Source organism: Falco punctatus (assembly GCF_963210335.1).
Source record: "Falco punctatus genome assembly, chromosome: 10".
In the NCBI taxonomy this organism is placed as follows: Eukaryota; Metazoa; Chordata; class Aves; order Falconiformes; family Falconidae; genus Falco; species Falco punctatus.
In genome coordinates, this window is record NC_137590.1 from 19,484,209 (window position 1) to 19,506,275 (window position 22,067).

The window sequence follows — 22,067 nt, forward strand, 5'->3', positions numbered from 1 at the left end:
AGCCAGGGACAGAGAGCAGGCGACTGTCAGCTCACCCTGCTGCGGGATCCCGGGACCGGACTGCAGCAGGGTGCTGCCAGGCCCCCAAGCACTGCACCCCCAGCGATCCCCACTATCACTAGTCACTGCCCAACTGGTCCCCTGGCCTGCACTGGTGCCTGCCTGCCCTGCAGCCCACCCACGCAGCCCAGCCTGGTCCAACACTGCCTGATCCCTAGCAGGATGACATGGGATGTAAGACACGCATCCAGCACTGCCACAGTACAGTTTGGCTCCTACCTGGCCCTTCTCCGCGTCGTCACCCTGGTAGCATTTGGGGCACTCCCAGCAGTTCGGGAGCTCATCGTTGAGCAGCCCTTCCCCATCCATCTGCAAAGAGAAGCGGGTGGTCAGCAGCAGTCCCTCCCCAAAGCCAAGCCCCCTCTGCCCTGGTGCCCGTGCTGCTCACCTGCAGGCAGCCCGGGTGAACAATCTCGTTGCAGATACAGCACTCCATGAGCTTCTTCTCAAAGTCCTGTGAGTCCTCGTTCTGATCCACCTCCCCACAAAGTGCACACGTGACCGAGTGAGGCAGCCTGGGCTACAAAGGAAAGCAGGGATGAAACCAGAGCAAGGTGGGACAGCCTTCCCCCTTTCCTCCTCCTCTCCCCCATGACCCGAATCATGGGGAAGGGACCAACTATCCCCCAGGAAGCAAACTTGGGTCATTGCTCTCCTCTGTCTGACCCCAATCAGCCACACAGAGCCGCTGCCAGGCTGCAGCGAATTTCTGAGAGAAGGATCAGGCTGGAGACTCACCGCTAAGCATTGCCGCAGGATGCAGGACTGCTTCATGCGGCCAGGCCCGCCAAACTTCTTCATGTCCCTGCAGTAGTGGCACATGCCACACTCGCCCTGCATGCAAGCCTTGCATTTTCGGCACCGCACCCGCCTCCGCCTGGCGCCTGACACGATGGGAGAGACCGTAGGCCTGACGGGTGTCGGACGGGGGGTTGGCTTCATGGTGTGTGGTTTGGTGATGGGGATGGTGGGCAGGCGCACCCTCAGCCGGGCCTGGAGCTTTAGCTGGCAACAAAAATAGAAAGGCAACTAGTGTGAGACGAGCCAACCACTGCATTCAGCTTGGATCAGAAAGCCTCTGATCCCCTTCTCCCTCGCTGCAGCCTCACATAACATGCCCGAGAACAGCCCTGCTTCCTCAGCTCTCCGCAGATAAAGGAGCCTGTATCGGTGCTGCCCCAGGCAGCTCTCCTCCAGCGCACTCGCTCAGCTTTCACCACCTCACGCCAAGAGCGCTCCTTCTTCCCACCCCCCATCAGGAGTCAGAAATGAGTCTGACAAGGGATGCCGAGTCCCCAAAACATTGTGGTGCTGCAGCAACAGCCACTCTTTCCTTCCGAGGCAAGGAGTAACAAAGTGCAGTCAGAAAAACTGTCCTCTCTCTGTACCACTCGGGTCCCTCTGCCAGCTGTGCAAAGGGACAGGGCTCAGCTCTGACATGGGTGCTCTGGTCATCCTTTCCCACAAGCTGGAGGCGTGCTGGGAACATTCAAGCACCCCTGTTTATAGTGCAGGTGGGACAACACAGCTCTCCAGCAGAGACCTGCCACCATGCACCCCCCATCAGCAACCTTCTGGGATCGGCTGTGATCGCGTGTGCACCATAGCTGATGGGCTTGGGGAAAGGCAGGCACCCAAAAAACCCAGCACAAGGACAGGGCTGGGGATGTGCCAAGCATCCGAGTGCTGCATCCGAAGCATGCAGACATCTCCAGGTCTCTTCTCCCAGAAAAGCTGCCTGAGATGCTTGTGCTGCCCCAGCAGCGGCAAATCTCACTGGATCCCCTTGGGCAGGGCAGGCAGGCAGAGACAGGCAACACCAAAGGGCAATCTGAGAGGCTTGTTTGTCTCCAGACGGGGTGTTACCCACCCTTCCCTGTGCAATGGGGTCCCGCTCTTCCCACATGCCTGCCCGTGAGCCCGTCTCCCGGAAGGAAGGAAGCAGTGACCTACAGAGGCCGTCCCTGCAGGCCAGGGGAAGGCAGCCTGTGGAGGGGAAGTCCGGCCGGCCGGTGGCAGGCTGCTTCTTGCCTCCATCTGCCCTCTGAGCTCAGCCTGGGCTGTGGCCCGGCTTTGGGCCCCAGGGTTGCAGGCATGGCTGTAGAGCGAAGGGCAGGGTTATGCTAAAAGGTCCCTCTCCTGACAAGCTAGCTGCTACCAGAAGGCAGAGACCCCCAGGAGCGAGCTGCCTTCCTCAAGGTTGCAAGAGCCAATGCTACAGCATGGACAGCACGCTGGCAGGGACCCAAAGGGCACACACTCACCTAGCAGCGAGGGGCTGGCCTGCCCACCAAACAGGCAGGGCTGATGCCAAGCATCAAACCCTACACCTCCTCCGAACATGACCGAGGGGCTGGAGAACATTGAGCAGCTGGGGCTGACCCAGTTACCGGTGGGAGACCTCCACCGCTGCCAGCAAACAGGTTTGCCCGCAGTGCTGCGGAGGCAGTGGTGCCCCACGGCCTGCCTCTGCGCCGCTCCCTTCCTGCCCACCACCTCAGGCTCCTGAGGCTGTTACGGAAGCAGTGCCACCACCACAGGCAGCGACTCAGCCAAGGACAGGTCATCAGCTCAGCCACACATGATGCCCACCCAGCTCCCCTCCTCGCAGCTCCTACCTTATCCCTCTTGGGCCACTGGACGATGGGGATGCCTGTAAGTGCCAGTTTGGGGTCGCTGTTTGCGTATTCTTCTAGCAGCAGCTAATGAAGAGAGAAGGGGGGGGGGGGGGGGGGGAAGCAGACAGACAAAAAGCACAGGTGTGAAGAGAGTGAAACAAGGCTCCTGCCAGCGAGGCAGGCTCTGACCAGATGCCAAGGCCAGCATGCTTCAAACACGGCTGGGAAGGAGCCCTCCTCTACCCACACCCGTGAGCAATGATCCCTCCCCAAATTAGACAGACAAGCTCTGTCGAGTCCATCTGCACGAGCACTTTCATCAACTGCATCTCAGCCCCGAGGCCCCGCGCTGTGCAGCGGTAGGGGGAGAGTGCCAAGCTTTTGCAGTCCAGGGGGATTTATGGGCAAGGATGCAGGAGGGCTGCCCCTCTCTCTGCTCCCCAGGCACAGGGCAGCCAGAGGGCACGGCGGCAGGAGGACGTGATGCTCCAGCACCCCTTCCACAGCCTGGCACAAGCTGCTGGTAGCTAGGAGCTGCTCCCCCGCACCGCCTCAGGCTTCGGCTTTGACTTTGACATGAAAGATCCCGCAGCACCGACTGGATGGGCATGCCGCCCTACGGCAAGACAGGCACCCGCGCTCCCGGTCGATAGGGGCTCCCTGCACTCACCCTTCCCCCCCTCAGCCCTCTCCCCACAGCCGTTCCCCCACCGAATTGCAAAGGTGCTTTATTTACTTGGCGTTGCCATGGCTACGCCCGCAGGAGCCTCCTGCCGGCATCCCCACGCTCTCTCCCGGTGCTTCCCGCCAGGGCAGCCGGCCGGTGCTCCCTGCGGCTCCCGCTCCCGGGGTGCCCGCTCCAGCCCCGCTCCCCGCCCCCCCCCCTCCTGGGGCGGCTGTGGGAGGCAGGAAGCCGCGGCCACCCCCCCCCCAGCTCAGCGTGCTGCCTACAGCCCTTCCGCCTCCCCGGCAGCCCTCCCATGAGCACAGGCTGAGAGGAAGGGTCAGGGGCTGGGGGCTCACAAACACACAGATATAGCTATAAGTACATCTATCTATACGCCTGGGCAGCCAACCGCAACCTCCCCCTGCCCGGCACACCGCGGGGGGCTGACGGTGGCTCAGGCACGTTTCCAGCCGGGGGCCCCCCAAGGGGCTGGTGAAAAAAGGGACGGGGACGGGGACCGGGTCCTGTGGCTGCATCTGGCTTGAAGCCGAGGTGGGCGCCAGCCCCCTCTCCCCCCCTGCCCCTCCCCGCCCCGGCTGCGGGGGCCGACACGCCGCACGCTTCCCGCGGCCAGCGGGACCCGGCACCGGCAGCGCGCCCCGAGGGCCGGCAGACCGAGCCCCAGCACCGGCCAGGGTCCCCTCCAGGGAAGCGGGGTCCCCCCCGCGGACCCCCCCACCCCGGCTGGGGCGGGAGCATCCCCGCGCGCCCTCCCCCGAGCACCGCCAGCTGCCTGACCTTGCGCCTCCAGAGCCGCCGCGACTCCGGGGTGAAGTTTGCCGAGCCCTCTTTGTTCCGGTGCCCGCACGGCGAGGGCTGGGGGGGCCCCCTCCCCTCGGAGCCCTCCAGGGGCTGGCTCAGTCCGAGCGGCCCCGAGACGGACCCCCGGTGTTGGGGGCCATGGCTGGGGGAGCAGCCGCGCTCCCCGCCCCGGGCACCCCCCGCTCCTCCCCGGCTCCAGCAGCCGCACTGGCAGCGGCGCGCTCCTGCCGAGCCCTTGGGCAGCAGCGGCAGCAGCTTCCTGAGCCTGAAACAATGCTGCTGCGTCACCCACATGCGGTTCCCAGCAATGCTTTGCAGCGGGAAGATGGCAGAAGAGAAAAAGCGAGCGAACGAGCAGAGGGCAGAGCCGTTCTGCTGCAGAGCCGGGAGGGGCCCGGGCGAGCGCCCGGCGCATTGGCGCAGGGGTCCGGGCGGCGCTGCCCACCGCCCCCCCGCCGCCGCCGCCGCAACCGGAGCTGCCGGGGCCAGGCTCCCCGGGGGCCGGGGGGCGCAGGGGCGCCCCGCTCGCAGCCAGCCTCCCCGCCGCCTGGCTTTTGTCTGCTCCCAGGCGCTTGGGGGGGGGGATTCCCGCTGGAAGCCGAACCCACCTGGATCTCGGAGCCGCCGCTGGTGCCACCGGGGAGGAAGGGCTTTTAAATGCAGGCAAGGGGAAGGAGCCCCTCGGAAGGTGGGGGCGGCAGGGGCTGCACCAGCGTTTTCCCCCCCTGGATGGACAAACCTTCCCTGACAAACATCCTGCCAGCCAAGTTTGGGAGCAGCCGGAGTGCCAAAGCCACCGCTGACCTGACCACAAAAGGGGGACAAACCTATACCCATGGGCAAAGCAAGGTTCCCCCCAAGCAGCCCCAGATCCCTGAGACCCCCCTACCCCCACTGACAGACCACCGCAATTAAAATGGAGGAAACTCCTGAACTAACTCAAGCTCCCCAAAGTGGCACTGGATATCAGTGACTGCTTTCACTCCCCGTGCACCTAAAGCATCTACAGGCAGCCACCGCGTCTTTGCCACGTGCAGGATGCCAGTGGCACACTGACCACATGCCTGGGTCCAGACTGTCACCACCTGAGCCACCGGTGACACCCTCGGCACCCTTGGGCTCCCGGTGGATCTTGCTGGGGACACCCAGCCCTGCAGCTTGGTTTGGCCCAGCACAGAGGACGTGCAGAGCAGCTCCTCTGTCACATTGCCAAGGTCAAGCACATCAGATGGCACCCTGAGGTGACACCTGGTCAGGCAGGGTGGCAGAGGACCCTTTGGCCCTGCATGCTCCAGGCTGCAGTGTTCCCATTTGGACAGTGACCGTGGCAGTGTCGGGCATCTCATCAGTGCTGCGCTGCTGGCGCAGGCACTGGGAGGGAGCCTGGCACTCAGCTCGGTGCTTCACGCTGCGCTTTAGTCTCATCCGACCCACAGGCAGGAGCGCGGCACCAGGGCTGTCATCCCACCAAAGGGGGACAGCTTCCTGGCATAGCTGACGGGCCACCCTGAACGTCCTCATCCATCCCTGGTGGAAGTAGCCTCCATTCCTCACCAAGTCCTCGCTGCGTTCCACTGCCCTGCAGCAAATGGGGGACCGCGCACACTCAGGGAGCGCCCTGAGACCACTCGCTCCTCCCGAGGATGCTCATCAGTGCTTTTACCAAATCCCCTGGACTTCAGCAAGCTGTATGTTTGCTGCTTCTCAGATGCGAGCAGCTGGGGAAACAAACCACCTTGGGAAAGCAGATTCCAGATGGCACATTTACTGGGGCAGAGAAAGGCGAGCACGAGGCACAGGGAACATTTCAGGCAGATGTGACCTGCAGGAGGGGCAGATCAGGCAGACGAGGAGAATAACAGGCATTTGCAGAGGAGTGAGATGATGTCTCCAGGCCTGGGGAGAAGGCAGCGCAACAGAGCCAGGCACGTGGGCAATGCCAGATCAGAAGCTTTGAGATGAGGTCCTGGAGATGGGATTAGCACTTCTGGGAGAGGCTCTTCTTGTTTCTACAATGCTTGGTGCTCCAACACCTTCATGCAGAGCCTGAATAGAACCAGTTTGTGCCAGTTGCTGAGACCATAGGGCTTGGTGGCACTGCAGCAAGCAAATGGTTCCAATGTCAGCCGACTTGTGGGGAACTGAGCCCACAGCAGGTTCAACAGAGCCTCATGAGTCATCCTGCCCCTCTGAAGTCAAAATGCTGGAAGCCAGCACACCAAGAGGTGGGTCAGAAGTGATGGACAGAAACAGTCAGAAGAAAATGGCAGCTCTCAGAAGTTCCCTCTTTGCCAGTGACCTTTCCAATGACCCCAGTCCAGACCATGCAGAGGCATCCACCAAATTCATGGAGGTATTTCGACAAGCCATCAGCGCCACAAGGCAACGTGTCACAACCTCATTTTGCTAAGGCAGATCTTCTCCTGAGGCAGTGCTAGAAGCCTTTCAGATTTCTGTGGGTCCTCCCATTTAAGCCACTGGAGAGCAGCTCTCAGTCACCGGTTCAGAAGGCAGCGATGTGGTGTCACCAGGAGCTTGCCAAGGGAGATAGGCAAAGCTAGAAAGGTTTAAAGAGAAGCGGAGGTGGCAACATGCTCTTTCTATTCCAAATGTCTGATGCAGCCTTGTCTAGGACGTGTTTAGAAGCTCAGTGGACAGACAGTCCCTCCTGCCCTGCAGCTGGAAGCACACCTTTGTCACATCCAAAGTGTCCTGTCCCACCATGGGAGGGCTCCAGACCCAACTTGTGACAGGATATAGAAGCATATGTGACATGACCCAACATACAGACACCCTGAAGTCACAATCACCAACAAGCAGCTGTGGGAAAAGGCAGCATTTTCCTGGCCTGTGCCTGCTCCCACGTGCCTGGGGACACTGGTTAGCAGAGGGTGGCAGAAGGAGCAGTAGGTAGGACATTTGGTTTGACACAGATTCAGATGCCAGGTCACTACCTGCACGCCTGGGCTTTACGACGAGAAAATGCCATGTTCTGATCCCGGGTAGCAGGCAGACCAAATAAACATGCAACACGCAGGCCACCGCCACAACAGCCTTCTACGAAGACGCAGCGCCCGCCCAGCTGGGCACACTAGGTGTGGTGATGGCAGCAAAGGCGGCGAGTGCTGAACACACCTCGATTCTCTGTGCTTCCCTAGAGCGGGTCTCTCCCAACAGTCTGCTGGCCAGATTCCAGGTCCTTAATGACCTCACCTCAGGGTAGTACCTGCTGCAGGTCACTGCCCCAGAGTCAGGCTATGGGATGCTGTGGAGGGCGTATGCTTTCCATTTAGCTTCAGCCACTGCAAATGGCTTAGGCTTTAGTTCTCCACTAGCGCATAAGGAGAAATAGCAGATGAACAGAAGGGATCCAGTTTGGGGTGCAGCACAAGGGATCCCCCATGGATCACACCTCCCGAGAGCTCTGAGGGAAGGCACGAACACCAGAAGATGACCAGAAAAGGGAAGGGCTCCACTTATGCACAGCCCTGGTAGGACTGTCTTCTGGGAGACTCAGCTACAGTTGTGCAAGAACACAAAAGCTATTAGAGGAGGGAGTTACACCAAGGCTTACAAAGGAAACATGACTGAAACAGGATCTGTATCCCACATCATGAGTTACAGATGCATGGGTGGCCACTTCACGCCTTTAGCTTGGTAACAATTTGTCCTGCCTTAAAAAAAAAAAAAAAAAAAAAAAAAAGGCAAGCTGTTCCCCATACAAGCTGTTGATACTGAAAGGTCAGACTTTTGCTCATCGGGCTTTTCAGTGACCAGAGACCAGTTAAAAGGTTTAGCTAGCAGTGTCTTGCCCCTTTTCAGGTTTTATAAGCCAACCTACATTTGCCAGTCTCCTCACCTCTGAGGAAAATGTAAGCTTTGAAAGTAGACGTTTGCTGTAGTTTGACAAACTCATCCTGTTCTCTTCAGCCACTGCAGTCTGATGACTAAGGATCTTCACGCCTCGAGGATGCCCTGTAGCACAGGCTCTACTTGGGAGGCTGCTGCTCCTGAAGGACTGAGTCCTGCAGCTCAGGACACTTCTGAGCCTCCGAGGAGAGCCAGCTTTAAGGAGCAAGGCCTTCAGGGAAGCTGTTTGCTCTGACTCGACTGCAGGGACCTTCACCTGCAGCTCATCTGCGAGGTCCAACTGGACACAGGGGCTGGTGGGTCACACCAAAACCATAGGCACACATTCCTTAGCTCCAGAAAGACCTTTGAACAAGTCTCAAAACTCAACTGAACACCCACAACCTTGAATGCTCTGCCTTCAAACCACCCAACACCAGCCTCCCTTTCTCAGTCTCAGGGCAAAACAGCACGCTCACAGCTCAAAGCTTGAGTTTCTGCAGAGCATCATAAGGTCCATGGTGGGGCTGAGGCCACCCCACTGCCATGGCTCAGAAACACATGCCTTGAACACTTGAAGGTCATGGCACACCACGCACTTGAGAAAGCCACAGGAAACTAGAAGCTCAGCCTCTTAACAGCACCTGCTCCCACTCCTTCAGCCAAGCTCCACCAGAGCTTGGCCTGTGAACGACAGCCCACCCTGGGACCCCAGAGCTGCACCCTCTGCTCCAAACGCAGCAGAGTGCCGTGTTTGCAACATGATCCACCAAAAAACCCCCAACAATCAGGAGACAGCACTTGGAAAAGAAACACGATGGCAAAGACCAGGATATACCCATGGCTGTGTCTGGATGTCAGCTTTGGTGCAGACAAGCAGCTGAACAGATCACCACCAGCAAGGACGGGAGCAGAAGGTAACTGTGGTTTTAGGGACTAAAATGAACTTCTAGGGAATAGTGAGGTTGACATTCTCACTTCACTGCTGAAAGGGCCAAAACACCAAAGCTCATGGCGTCAGCTCAACAGGTCTGGCAGATACAGCTCAGGGTGTAAAGGAGGGCAGGGAAAAAAAAAACAAACAAAAAACCCAACCCCACACACCCCCACCCCAAAACCAGATTTGTATGATGTAAGATCACATCCAGTGCAAACAACTCAAAGAAACATGGCCAAATCCACCTGGGGCAAGGAAAGGGCTCTAACTGTCACAGTGTTGGGTAGTCCAAGGAGTCCACAGCCAGAAGTAGAAATGAACTACATGGCAAACAAGCACTCGTGCAGTGACACCCGTAAGGGACACGGGGCCCAGAGGGTCCCAAGCCACACTGGCTGCGAGCGGTTACTGTTTCTGCCCGCCCCAACCCAAAATCCAAGCCAGGGCTGTCCCTCAGCATCAGCTGGTGTCACAGCCTCGCACGGAGGAAGAGGACCCCAAGTCTCCAGACACATCACCCCCAAGCCCCAGGGTGGGTGCAAGGCCAGGGTGAAGCACAGCTTCCCTGTGGGGAAATGCCGTTCCACCTCCAATGCTGCAAGAAAGCAGATGTGCCCTGGCAGACCTGAGGAACGACAGCACTTGCAGCTCCCTCACACCTACGTACCTTGACGTCAGCGATGAGAGCGTCCTCATCCTCAATGCCAGTGGGAACGCACTTCTTGTGCAGAGGGAGTGACTCCAGTTTATCCACGAGGCAGCGCAGCCCCTCCAGCTCAAACTGTGTCAGGTGCACCTTCCTGCTCTTGCGCGGGCTGCCACTGTTGGGGTCCCAGGCCTGGCCGTTCTGGGAGCCTCGGCTGGAGTCAGAAGAGTCTATAGATGGGGTCTTCTTCAGACCTGGCAGGCTGCTTTGGCAGCTCTTGCCCAGTTCATCATAGTCCACATTGGCACCATTGGCTATGGGGCTGGTGAGAATGGACCGCCTTGTGACTGGTCGCCTGGGTTCCTTCCCTGCTGCATCCTCCTCTTCCTCCTCCTCCTCCTCCTCTTCCATGTTTACCGAGTCCGAGGAGCTCAACTCCATATCTGCCAAGAGGGAGAAAGAGTGAGAGAAGAGCACAGTGGCCAGACAGTCACTGTCAGGAGGCATTCGGTGCCTAGAGGAACCCCCCCAGGCACCAGGGATGCTGCAGCAATAGGTAGGTACAGAGACCAGGCCAGAGGAAGGGATGGGGCACGTAGCAGCTGGAAAAGAGTAAAACCTTTTGTGGGAAGGTGAGGCACAAGACGTGGGACAACATCCTAGAGAAGGAGACAGCTAAGCCATACACCGAATTTCATAGACTCCTAGGCTGGTTTGGGTTGGAAGGGATCTTTAAAGATCATCTAGTCCAACCCCCTGCCACAGGCAGGGACACCTTCCACTATATCAGGTTGCTCACAGCCCCGTCCAGCCTGACTTTGCTTTGGAGGGCTTGGGGTCTCCAGTCATCTAGTCCTGTGGATGAACTGGGACCCTGACCCTGCCTTCATGATGGGAGACAGAGCAGGTGGACTCACTAGATGACCGTGAAGTCTCTGAGCCCAACTGCGCACGATAAAGCACCCTTTCTGACAGTAAAAGGGAAGGGGGCTCTCCTGCTCCCTTCCAGCTCTGCACAGTTCCCACTTCTCAGTGACCACTGCTCAGTGGCAGAGAAGAGACACTGGAGGCCTCCAGGCAGGAGGAGGGGAGAGACAGCCCTTCTCAAACTGAGTGCTGAGGGAGATCTCCAGAGAACCACAGGAGAAGGACAAGAGCTGGGAGCAGTCGCCTTCTGCCAGGAAATCCAAAAGCCCACAGAGGTTGTGGCTCTGAGGAGAGGTGCCCAGGAGTCAGTATTTACGGCCTCTTAGGGGAGTGAGGACAGATTTGCTTCAAGGGCCTTTGGGGGAAGCTACCTAGCTCTCTTCCAGTCTGAAAAAGTGTGTCTGTAAGAAATCATTTCATGAACCACTGCTCAGTCCCCACCTGCCTTGGCTGTAGGGCAGCCAAACATTCCTTTTGCAAGAGACTCCCCGCGCTCCCCTGCATGCAACTTTGACAGCACTTTAAACTCTGTGCTCAGGAAGACTCCGATCGGCAAGAAAGGATTACTGCCCTGAAGCCCACCGCGGTGGTTACTGCAGCTTCCCTCCACTTTGATAAAGGCTCTGCATGCACCAGCAAGGCTGGGAACTTGTATGCTGGTTTTGCAGCTGCAAGGAACCTGGCCTGTCACAGGGGTAAAGGAGGAAGCAAAAGTCTGGCTAGTTTTGATTTATTGCTCAAAGAAATAAAATTGCACCTCCTTCGGCCCGTCTACAACACCCTCCAACTGCTCAGTACAGCAAACAGCAAGAAGGGAGGAAATACCCAAAGAAACCACCCTGTGAAACTGAGGAAGCGATGGTCCCAAATTCTTCCCACGCAGCCCTCCTCTGCCCACCATGCTGACGAACCAGACAGCACCCCAGCAGGAGGGTGCGAAACCCCCACTTTGATATGGGTGACGAAGGAAAAAAGCTGGAAAGGAAGGAAAAAGGGCTGGACAGCCAACGCAGGGGGCTTACCCATGCTGAGCGATTCCTTCTGGAAGTCCTTGGTCAGATGTGAGCGGCTGGTGATGCAGTAGACATAGCGCTCCAGCACATACCAACACATCTCGTAATAAAAGGGATAACGAAACTTATTTGGGACCTGCAAAAGAGGCAAGGGAAGGGGGTCTGCTGAGGCCTCCTCCATCACCAGGCTGCACAGAGATAGCTCTTACAACTGCTGCCTCAAACCAGACCGATCCCCTCCTGAGAGACAGGAAACGCATGTACATGTTTAACAGCATCATTCATGCTTCTGGCAGCCTGATGTAATTCTCCTCGCAGAAGGATATTATCACCAGGCAGAGCAAAAACCAGGCACTGCTCACTTGCAAGCCATTAACGTTTCATTTTTCTTTGTTAGGGTTGCGGCTCTTTCCCCACAGACCTCCTTCTCGTTAGTACAAGAAAAAGTAGCAGATGCCACAGAAGGTTTCAGCTGAACACAGTGGTTCAAGCCCTCTTCCCAAGCCCCAGCACAGGATCTGACAGCATTTGTATGGGTGGAGGGAAAGAGCTGGTCTCTTAAGAGAGGTGTTATCAGCACAGCTATTTAGCAGAGCACTGTCAGGACTCTCTCACATCACCATCAGCATTTCACATGCAGGCAGAAGATGCCCCTGACCCCACTGCCTGCCTCACACCTTCCCGAGGCTACACTGCCCAGGATGAAGCAGGCACACACTCCATCATCATCGTACGTCTCAGCTGCTCTGGATGACGGTGACAGATGAGTGCTAACCCACAGGTCCTGCCTGCTGCAGCACCCTGAACTGCTCTGGAGAGGCCAACAATCCGTCCAACACAGCCCAGGCATGTCCTGAAGCTTGTCTGCAGCAGCTGAGCACTGCAGGACCCACACCTCCACAAGAAGCAAGCGAAAACACCCACTGGCCAAGAGCATTCTCTGCCTGAGACCTCAGGAAGCCTGTAGTTTTTGTCATCTTAGACCACATCAAGGTCTCAGACCAACATCCAGCAGCAGCAGAAGGCAGCCAGGTATGGGAAGAGGCATGGATGCGCTCCCATGGGCATGTTGCTGCCTTCCTCATCAGGCAGCAAGGGGAGGCACCCATCACACTCACAGCAAGGCTTCCAGCCCCCTTGGAGCTTGGTGTCAGACCAGAGGCGGTACGGAGGAACATAAGCCTCAGTGCACACTGCAGGCTGTCCCTCTGCCCACATTGCTGCCTCTCCATTTAGCAGGCCAGGACATCTTGCTTACAGACAGCTGGAGTTTGAGCCATCTGTCACAGGGCGAGACCCAGCTTGCCTGCCTGCACACCTCTGCTCTTAGCTGTGCCCTCCACACCATGCCGGGAGGCCACGTCCTCCCAGCTCTCCCGCAGGTCCTTACCCGTGTGCGGTCTTCAATGCTGTAGATCCGGAGCTGCATAGGGATGTTGAAGCTGTGTAAGAAGTTGCCTCCAAAAACCAGCGTGTCCATGGGAGTGTACACAGCATGGATCCAACCTTGGAGAGAAAGCAGAGCTTGAAGAATCCTTCTGAGCAACTAGGTGAGGTCAAAGTCTCACAACTGACAGTCCCTACTATTTAAATTCCTTTGCAATTTCTTACAAACTGTGCTCTTCAGAGCAGGCCTGTCAAAACCCCACAACCTTCACGCTGCTCAGCTAAGCCCAACCTGACAGCTGCACCCTTAACCTGCATCAGGTTAGCTGCAAACACACAGACTAGCTACTGACCTCTTGTCACACTGGCCAGCCCCAGTAGCCGCTGGGGGCTATGACAGGACCACAGAGATCCCAGCTCTTTGAAGAAGGCAGACAACGCTACGTAACAGCAACAATGTTCACCTCTCCTGAAGTGTCACTACTGAATTACTCAATATCCAGCTCACTTGACACTTAAATACACCTGTGGATCTGGCCTTGCATCCTCCCATGGTGGCACGTGTGCCAGTATCCACCTCATGCCCATAGCTTTTTGTCATCTTGGCGTCTCTGGAAAGTTGCTTCCTAATTGTGTTAGGCCTAAGAACACCAGCAACAAGGAAAACAGACTTCCAAAGTCTGTTCAACAATTAAACCACCCTCAAAGTAACTCAAATTCCAGCTCTGTTACCTCCAAGGCTAAGCAACCCAGCCACGCCCAACATTTTGGGAATTCCAGCAGGGGGTTCCTTCAGGCAAGGCCACTCAATTCAGAAGTGTCAGTTGGGATAACAGGACTCAAATGAGTAACCTGTGCAACCCCTGATGTTTTCTGATCCTGCCTGAGCTATAACACAGCTTACTCCTGCACTGCTTCTGGGAGATGGAACGGCAGGTTACAGCAGCCTTTGATGTCTCAGTCTTATGGACACAATTTTTATGCAACAATTTTATTAGAAGCCTCCAAAGTGATGCAATAATCTTCCCCCTTACAAGGGAGTGTCCCCTAGTGCAAGCACATTTTACAGACATCCCAGGTCTCCATCCCTAAAAAGCTGTGAGTTAGTCCTTGCAAACAACCCACTTGAACTGCTTTTTCATATGCTGCATCTCTTCTGCCTTTGCTGTTTTCTAGCACAGCACTGTACTAACTGTGCATGCAGCACATTGCTGATGCCCTCCCATTATTCTGCTTGCTAAACCAAGTCAGGCTAAAGATTTACCTTAACACTTGAGAGCGCTCCCACTCCCAACCTCAAAATCTTCTTGCCCAAGCCCTCTGCAAAGCAGTTACATGCAAGTCTCTCTATGTTATTACCGCTTCCCAGCTCCCCACTGGATTGCGTTGTTTTCCAACATCTCCTTCTAGCTATATGCTTTCCAGTTCTCCTATCTCCAGTACACACAGACTGTTTGAACATCTTTGTCATCTCCAAAGCAGTCACCTTGTTCCTTAAGCTCACACACTGGCTCCCTTCCTTGCTTCCCCATTTGAACGTGAAACCTCCGCAGAGATTTCACAGGAGACCTGGGAAGCTGAGGAGCTGTGCTACCTTAGGCCAGCCTCCGACCTCAACGTGCACTGCTCTGCATGTCAACACGACATGGGAAAGCCGCCTTTAATAACTGATCGAATGCGATGTGAGCCAGCCACAGCTTTCCTGTCACTTGGGCTGAATCCACAGTGCCATGACAGGCGTGTTTTGGGAGCTGGCAAGCAAGACTGAGCCACAGCACATCTCCCTCTCCCAGTTACTCGTGAGGGAGGAAGCTAACTCCTGCCTGTTCCGGCTTTGCTTGTGTCCCAGGAGTTTCAGTCTCTTGCCACCCTGGCAAAGGCCTGGATGCACCTGCCCACCCTGCGGTACCTGAGGGGATGACAAATGTGTAGCCCTGCTTGAGCTCGATGCGCTGGCACTCTGATACTCTGTCCCCAAGAAAAATGTCTCCCTGCTTCCCTGAGAGAAGCCAGTTTTCATAGAGCTCCAAGTTCTGGGGTGTAGGAGGAATCAGCCAGAAGATCTGCAAATAAAGACAACACATGTACATAAGCCATCCCACAATTAGCAGCTACTGACTATCCCCTACTTCTTCAAAACCTGCCCTGCTTCCTTTCCAGACATCTAAATCTCTTCCTCTCCCCACCCAGAGAGGATGCAAGTCTGCAGAAATTCCCAGTGAAGTGACCCATTTGAGTTCCACTTGAGAGGGCAAGCCGCTGAGCAAGGTCCTTCCTGACCTGATGCACTGAGCGCCACAGGCAGACTGAGCTTGGGATGCTTTGTAAGGTGTTACTTACACCACCACCAGGAGATACAGAGCTCCCCAAAGACACCAGAGTATCAGAGACAAAGGAGGTATTTACCTGCGTAATTCTGCCACATCAGTAAGAGCTACAACTGAACAAGAGATTTGCATCTCTGTGGCTCCATGCAATACAGGTGGCACGTAGATATCCATCCTCAGCTAGGTTGCTCAGACACTGTGAGCTCACCCTTTGGGGGAAGGCACTGGGGCCACAAACCATTGAAATAGCTGTGCAAGTCTGGCAGTTACATCTCCTTTGCAAGGAAAGGTGGGTAAAAAGCCCAGATTCTTCAGGTGGGGCAGAGTTTGCTGCGTTCCCTGAACCTAGTCTACATCAGCAGAGGAAGACGGGATGGAATTATTGCCCAGGACTTGTCCTGAAGAAGTGACAAGAGTTTTTTCCCCAGAGATCTGCCTTTGCTGACTGTGAAGGGAGCCCATCCAGCTGTCTTCAGCTGGCAGATCCCTTGCAGCAGTCCCAAGTGAAAGGGCTCCCTGAGGCTGTCCAAGGGTCCCTCAGGAGGTGTCCAGCCACCACACGCAGCCCTTTTTACTCCCTGGCTCTTTGCTGAATTCAGCCTAGATGGCTGATGGTTTTTATCAGCAGCAGCGACGTCACTAATTGCTCACAAGGGTGAAGTTAGGAGCTAGGTGCATTTCACTAGGCAAGAGGTGGGACCTGCCTTTGGTAAATTCTGCACTACAGGATACTTTCCTCCACATTACCTTTTCCTAACACTACTAAGCTGAGCTACTGCCAGATTTCGGTGCTCTGACTGCTTCAATTCAGATGTACTATGATAAGTCTTTCTGCATTGCCACCCTCCCTGAATAGCAGTGCAAAGTCTCCTTGACTACAGTAGAGCTGACAACTGCAGCTAGCAAAAGGTTGCACACAAGCTCTTCCATGCTGTTATAGCGGTAAAGGTAAAGCATAGACAGAGTCCTGTGACAACAGGCACATCCACCCAACAGCCATCAGATGGGAGGTCTTCCCAGCAAGGGCTTCATTCTGTCATGCTCTGAACGTGACTGTGCTCTCCAGAGCAGCAGAAGTGCTACCTAGAGTGCCTGACTTAATTGTTCAAGTACTAGCTAGCTCTTCTAGCGACACAGCACCCAAATTATTACAAACCTGTTTTCTGAAAGTTTAGAGAACAAAGCAAACATCCCCACCTGTACAAACATCTCCACCGGCTGCAATTCACCCTCCCTAAGGGCAAGACTGGCACCTTCCCAGATACCCTTCCAGACAGATTTCTTCCAAGCCGGACCCCAGTGCAACACACGGCTGGGGTGACGGATGCTCGGCACAGGGAAATCCCTGCACAGCTGTAACTGGAAGCCACCCATCGGAGAAGCAGCGCTGCACTCGGATGAAGTTTGCAACCAAACTCCAACTTGATGGAGCATGGGGTTCAGTTTTGGTATCTTGGGCTGAGCTCAGCTACAGGCAGTGACTCCAGACACGCCGCTCAAATCTGATGCTGTTTCAGAGCTACTTCTCACCAGAAATCATTCAAGGGTTTTGCAGTAAAGACCTGTCATTAACCTTCAGTTCAAATGCTTCTGCTTTTGAAGTGACTTGACTTTTTAAGGTGACCCCTCAACACATCTGTTGGCTATTTAAAACCCTTGGACAGCTTAGCTTTGGGAGAGGCTCCTATTAATCTTTAATTACCTTCCTTCCATTTGCTGCTGCTCCCAGCATGCTACTTGCACCACACCAAGAGGTGATCAGCCATGTAGCCAAATGATCTCTCAAAAGCCCAAGGCACTAGATGAACTGGGCTCTTCTACTCTGTATCATTTATAGCCTTTTATAAGGTTGTCTCAGCATCACATCTACAGCATAGGTTTTGAGCTTGTGTCTGGTGGACCTCCGAGGGCCTGAACTACTTCAAAGAACCACAGATACACAAGTTTAGGCTGGTAAGACTTCAATTTGCTGTCTTAGGCCAGCATCTTTAAGGATCGACAAGCAAATAAACTAAAAGCCACTCTCCTAAAGCACCTGTGACTCTCCCAACAGGGACTGCCCTCCTACCTTTCCCCCTCGGTGGATGTGGTACCACACAGAAGTGCCACCGAAGTCCACGTGGAAATCTGTGTAGCAGCCCTTGACGCTCATCAGACAGTATCTGGCAGAAAACAAGGTGACAATAAGATCAAAGTGAGCAGTGATCCACGTTTTAGAGCAGACACAATATATCCAAAGGGAATGGGCTGCCCAAACCCAGGCCAAGGGCTCAGAGCAGTACCAGAAAACTACTGCAGTGCTAAGTGCTTTAGCTGCAGGGAGGTGGTGGTTTGCAGGAGAGCTCACTTTGCATTTATATCACATCCCCACAAAAAGGTCTAGTCCAGGGAAGAGGAGAGCTTTCATCCTCACACACCCGGCAGCTCTAGCAACCCCCACATCAGCGGTCTGGCCTGCAGGGCAGGATGGGCAATGCCTGGCAGCTCAGCTGACTCCAGATGTCTCGAGGTGGTGAGCACAGAGTGCAGCAAGCTCCTAGAAGCCATGTGACTACCCTTCCATGCAGTGCTCGGCAGGGGCTTAGATAGCCAGCTGCAGCGCCCTTACCAGTGTCACCCACTGAAATAACCAGGGAAACTGCTCCTCCTGCTTCCCCTTGGTAAAAACTGCTTCCCCCCGAGGCAGTTTTCTTGCAAGAGATGCTTTGCTGCCTGCCACCACTGGAACAGCTCAGGAAGTCACTTACTTCTGCACCTTTGGATACTGCATCTCCAGGATAGCGTTCGTAGACTCTGTCTGACTCTCCTTCAGATGTCTGGGCCACATGTTATCAACCCAGTCAATCAAATCCACCTAGAGCAGAAAGGTGGGAGACATGAGCAGAGGAAGGGGCACAGTAACCCCTTTTGCTACCCCCAGGCTGTACTGGAAGCTCAAACACCCACTGCCTGCCTGGTAAGCCTACAGCTCACCACCGGCTGGGCACCTGAGGGACACAGGGTGGCACTGGGGCGACGAAAGCCACTGCAGTGCTGCACAGAGACTGCCAGCCCGCCCAGCTCAGAGCACACCCACAACAAATAGTGGGACCACAGAAGGGAAGCAAAGCCCTGGTGCTAGCTGAATGGCTGGGATACCCCCTTTTTGGCCCTCACACACCCAACAACCTTCCCAATGCTACTGGTGCAACCTCACATGTAAAGCACTTGGGACCAGCTGTTCTGACACCAGACGCTGTACAGGGAGCCTCTGAATTCACTACAGCAAGATCCCAAGCACAGTACCGGGATGCTGGTCATCTGTTTAGGGGCTAAGCAGGAACTGCTATGTACTGGGCTTACAAAAAAACCCCATACTGGGCAGCATCTGCTAGGGTGGGATTCAACTGGCCAAGTTTCAGGACAGCCAGAGCAGGCAGAGATGTCCAGGCTCCCTCTGCAGTAAACACAGAGAAGTGAATGGCCCTACAGGGCTGCCCCTTCCCCTCCACCGACTGCAGAGGGAGTTCAGGATGCCCAGCCCACCCAGCCCACCTTCCACAGTTCAGTAAGGGCAACGTTTCCCCTGGCCAAACAGCCTCCTGTCCCCTTTCCAGCATCCCTCCAGTCTTGGCCTTCTCTGCCCTCAGAGATTTCAGCACTTCACACCAGACACCCTCCCAGCCACGCTGCACAACCCTCTGGAGCTGTGTCTCAGCCGAACGCAGGGTTGCTCTCCTAATGGGACCACAGTTTCCAAACACCAAGGAAACCACAAAGCTCAGCCAGCATCCCGACTTTAGCTACTCTCTCACAAGGCAGCAAGCGGTGCCGAGCTCTGCTATCTGATTTAGGCCCTGCTGGAGTTTTACACCTGGCCATGTGTTATGGCAAGCTGCTCCTGCCCTGCCCCTCTCTTTGGCCACAGCAGAGCTGATCGGTGCTGCAGGATGCAGGAGAGGGCCCTGCACCAAGTGCCATTGCAGCACAGAGCACAGCAGGGAGGGAAGGCAGGTCCAAGACCGAATGACAGCCAAAAGGTCGGCGCAGGCAGTGGAACCAGGTAACTGGGAGGGGCTGGAAGCCAGTGTCCCCATCCTGTCCCCAACACTCACTGCGGCTGAGCACTAACCTGACTTCTATTCAAACTCACGTGCTTGCTTAAACTCTGTGCCTGTTCTTCACCACCAGCTAGCAGGAGCAGGTTACTTCACTAAATACTCCTCAGCCAATCACTTCTATTTCTCTAATTGCTGACAGCTAGTGAACAAGCCAGATCTCTGCAGAATGACACCCCAGGGACTTGACCATGGTCACTATAGCCAAGGGATTCACGGGTCAGGCAGCCCCAGCCTGGACCTGAGATCAGCTACAGCAGATGACATCTCAGCCAGACACAGGATCAGCTCCCATGCATGTTATGAGCAGCCCCTCTCCTCCCACAGTCAAGTGCCACGCTGCACCTTGTCTAGGAGGACCACAAGTACAAGGGAAAGGACATCCCTGTGGAAGGAAGAGCCTTGCTCACCGTAGCAGGCCTCTGCACCAGGTTCTCCAGTTTGGTGTGGCTGAACTCCAGGCTGATGACGTTGTAAAGCTTCTCCCGCTCAGCCTCCGGTGTTTCATAGTAGCGTGCCCATTGTGCCATGGACATCTCAATATCCCTCTGTGTGTTCACATCCATGACATCCACCATCCGCCGGCTCCCTGCCAGAACAGACAGATGTCACCGGAACCACCCCTGTGCACAATGGACCACCCAGAAGACACACTCCAGGAGACATGAGATCTTTCCTTGAAGGACCCACCCACACAAGTGTGACATCTTGGCTTCTCCCATAACTTCATCTTCCACACCCACATCGAAGCAGAAGCTGCTTCAGGTCAAACTAGACTCAAGCAGGTTAAGAGCTGTGATCCACTGGGTAAGGACAGCTCAGGTTCAACCAGCTGCACACTGGGGGAGCCACAGAACCAGATCTCTCCCTTTGGTAAACCCGATGACTCTCACCATTCCTCCCAGTCTGCCCAGGCTACAGCAGAGATGCACCGCGGTCCCTGGGCACTTACCAACACACAGCCGCACATCGTTCACGCTGAAGTCTGGATCCGGCATCCTGCAGGACAAACACCTTGCTAAAAAAATCACGAAGTGCTTCTGGTTGCAGACCCTTCCCCACCTGTAACCCCAGTTACTGGCACCCTGAAGATACTACTGTGCTTCTTTTTGCCTCTCGGGTTGGGTGAAGACTATGCAACTAGATCTCTGGGGCCACATGCTTGGGCTGAGTGCTGGGCTGAGACACTGGGCCCAACTTCTGGCTAGGGAAGCAGGCTTGGGACTAGGATATACCATCTCTAGAGCATGAGCCATTGTACAGTGTTTTCTGGCAAATCAGCAAGCAGGCCTTGAGCTAAGCAAGCCTAGCTCTCATCTTAAAGACTGCTCATGTAAGTTATCCCAATATAAAGGGCATAGCCAGACCAGTACAAGCAGTGTATTTCACTGACACAGCATAACTACTCTGTTTGTACTGGCATATTTATCTGTCCAAACACTGCTGTCACAGGCAGAATGAGCGGGCAGCCATTCAAGCAGCTCTTGACCCAGAGAAACAACCAAAAGCTCAGGAGAAACCCAGTTTCACCCACACTGTAATCCTCAGTATCAAATCTCTGCCCTCCCAAGTCACCCAGCAGTAACAACTGAGCCTGGCACAATTTCCTATCAATTCACCACAGTACGGTAGATCATGCACTGGATGATATGTTGCCCATCCATTCACAGCCAGCTGAAGAACTCAGGAGCAGTGTTGCCAACACTGGCACTGAAAAAGTTTTCTAGGGCTAGTTTCTTCCACTAACCTTTGTGTTAATCAAACCTAAAAAACAGTGACCCAGCAGAAACACTGGATAAGATCAGGTGGGTTTTTTTATTTTGTAAAAGACAGCTATAATGTTTTCATGTAGTATTACCTGCCTCCGAACTACATCTACCATCCCATAGCGTATTTATATGAACATCATAAAATGGCACTAAGTCTTGCATCAATAGAGGATTTCACTCAAAGCTGTAAACCTTAGTTGACTAACTGTAGCAAGAGAGACAGATGGTGGTTTAGAAGTAACCAAGTTGGGTAAATCAGGTTGGAATTCTGGAAAATGCCAGAAATACTACAAATTGTTTGACACTCTGGCAAGAGATGCCTATATTACGAGGAAAGAAACCCAGCCAGATGTTGCATCAGAGCAGCAATGAGACTTTCCAGACATCTGGTTGAATTGTGATCACCCACAGCCAGTTCAGTCCTCTCATTTTACGTCCAAACAGATTTGGAAGAACAGGGTAACTGAGGCAGGAGATACTTCTCACTGCATGGAAAGAACAGCGGGGATAGAATGCAGTCACACCAACTCGGCAGAGCACAGATCCAGCTACCAGGATCAGATCCCACACTGCGTGGAGAAAGGCAAAAAGTCGGGCCAGAGCCATTCACCACTCCGTGCCCCCAACACTTACTTTATCCCCAGGCCGTCAGAGCTCCTGAAGATGAGAGGGTCTCTCAGGCCGCCCCGCTGGATGTATTCAACTGTGAAGTCTGGTGCAGGGAGACAAGAAGAAGGAAGATATTAGGGGAGACTCCTTCAGAGGACCACAGACAAAGCAAGGTTAGAAAGTATCTCTGGAGATCTCTAGTCCAACGCTGCTCCCAGCAAACTGACTTCAGGCTCAGATTAGGTTGTTCAGGGCCCTGTGCAGCCGAGACCTGCGAACATCCTCCTATCTCTGCAGCAAGGCTAGCCAGCGAAAGAAAGCCCTGTTCCTTGCTATTTCT

At 55.0% G+C, this 22,067-nt stretch overlaps 1 protein-coding gene across 4 annotated transcripts in view; it reads right to left on the minus strand.

Moving 5' to 3' along the window:
* The window catches only part of KDM2A (lysine demethylase 2A), a 50,606-nt gene that overhangs the window by 4,980 nt on the left and 23,559 nt on the right, over nucleotides 1-22,067 (minus strand). For 2 of the 4 annotated variants that reach the window (XM_080403729.1, XM_080403731.1), the window contains 13 exons: nucleotides 21,752-21,830; nucleotides 20,302-20,348; nucleotides 19,760-19,938; nucleotides 18,000-18,106; nucleotides 17,321-17,414; nucleotides 14,835-14,988; nucleotides 12,930-13,045; nucleotides 11,549-11,675; nucleotides 9,621-10,042; nucleotides 2,679-2,762; nucleotides 799-1,065; nucleotides 449-580; nucleotides 280-369 (listed from right to left, as the gene is read on the minus strand). In XM_080403729.1, the coding sequence (XP_080259855.1) occupies nucleotides 280-369; nucleotides 449-580; nucleotides 799-1,065; nucleotides 2,679-2,762; nucleotides 9,621-10,042; nucleotides 11,549-11,675; nucleotides 12,930-13,045; nucleotides 14,835-14,988; nucleotides 17,321-17,414; nucleotides 18,000-18,106; nucleotides 19,760-19,938; nucleotides 20,302-20,348; nucleotides 21,752-21,830 (1,898 nt within the window). Of the gene's footprint in view, nucleotides 1-279; nucleotides 370-448; nucleotides 581-798; nucleotides 1,066-2,678; nucleotides 2,763-4,143; nucleotides 9,595-9,620; nucleotides 10,043-11,548; nucleotides 11,676-12,929; nucleotides 13,046-14,834; nucleotides 14,989-17,320; nucleotides 17,415-17,999; nucleotides 18,107-19,759; nucleotides 19,939-20,301; nucleotides 20,349-21,751; nucleotides 21,831-22,067 lie in introns of those variants that run through there. The other 2 variants (XM_080403730.1, XM_080403732.1) reach the window with 2 other exon arrangements.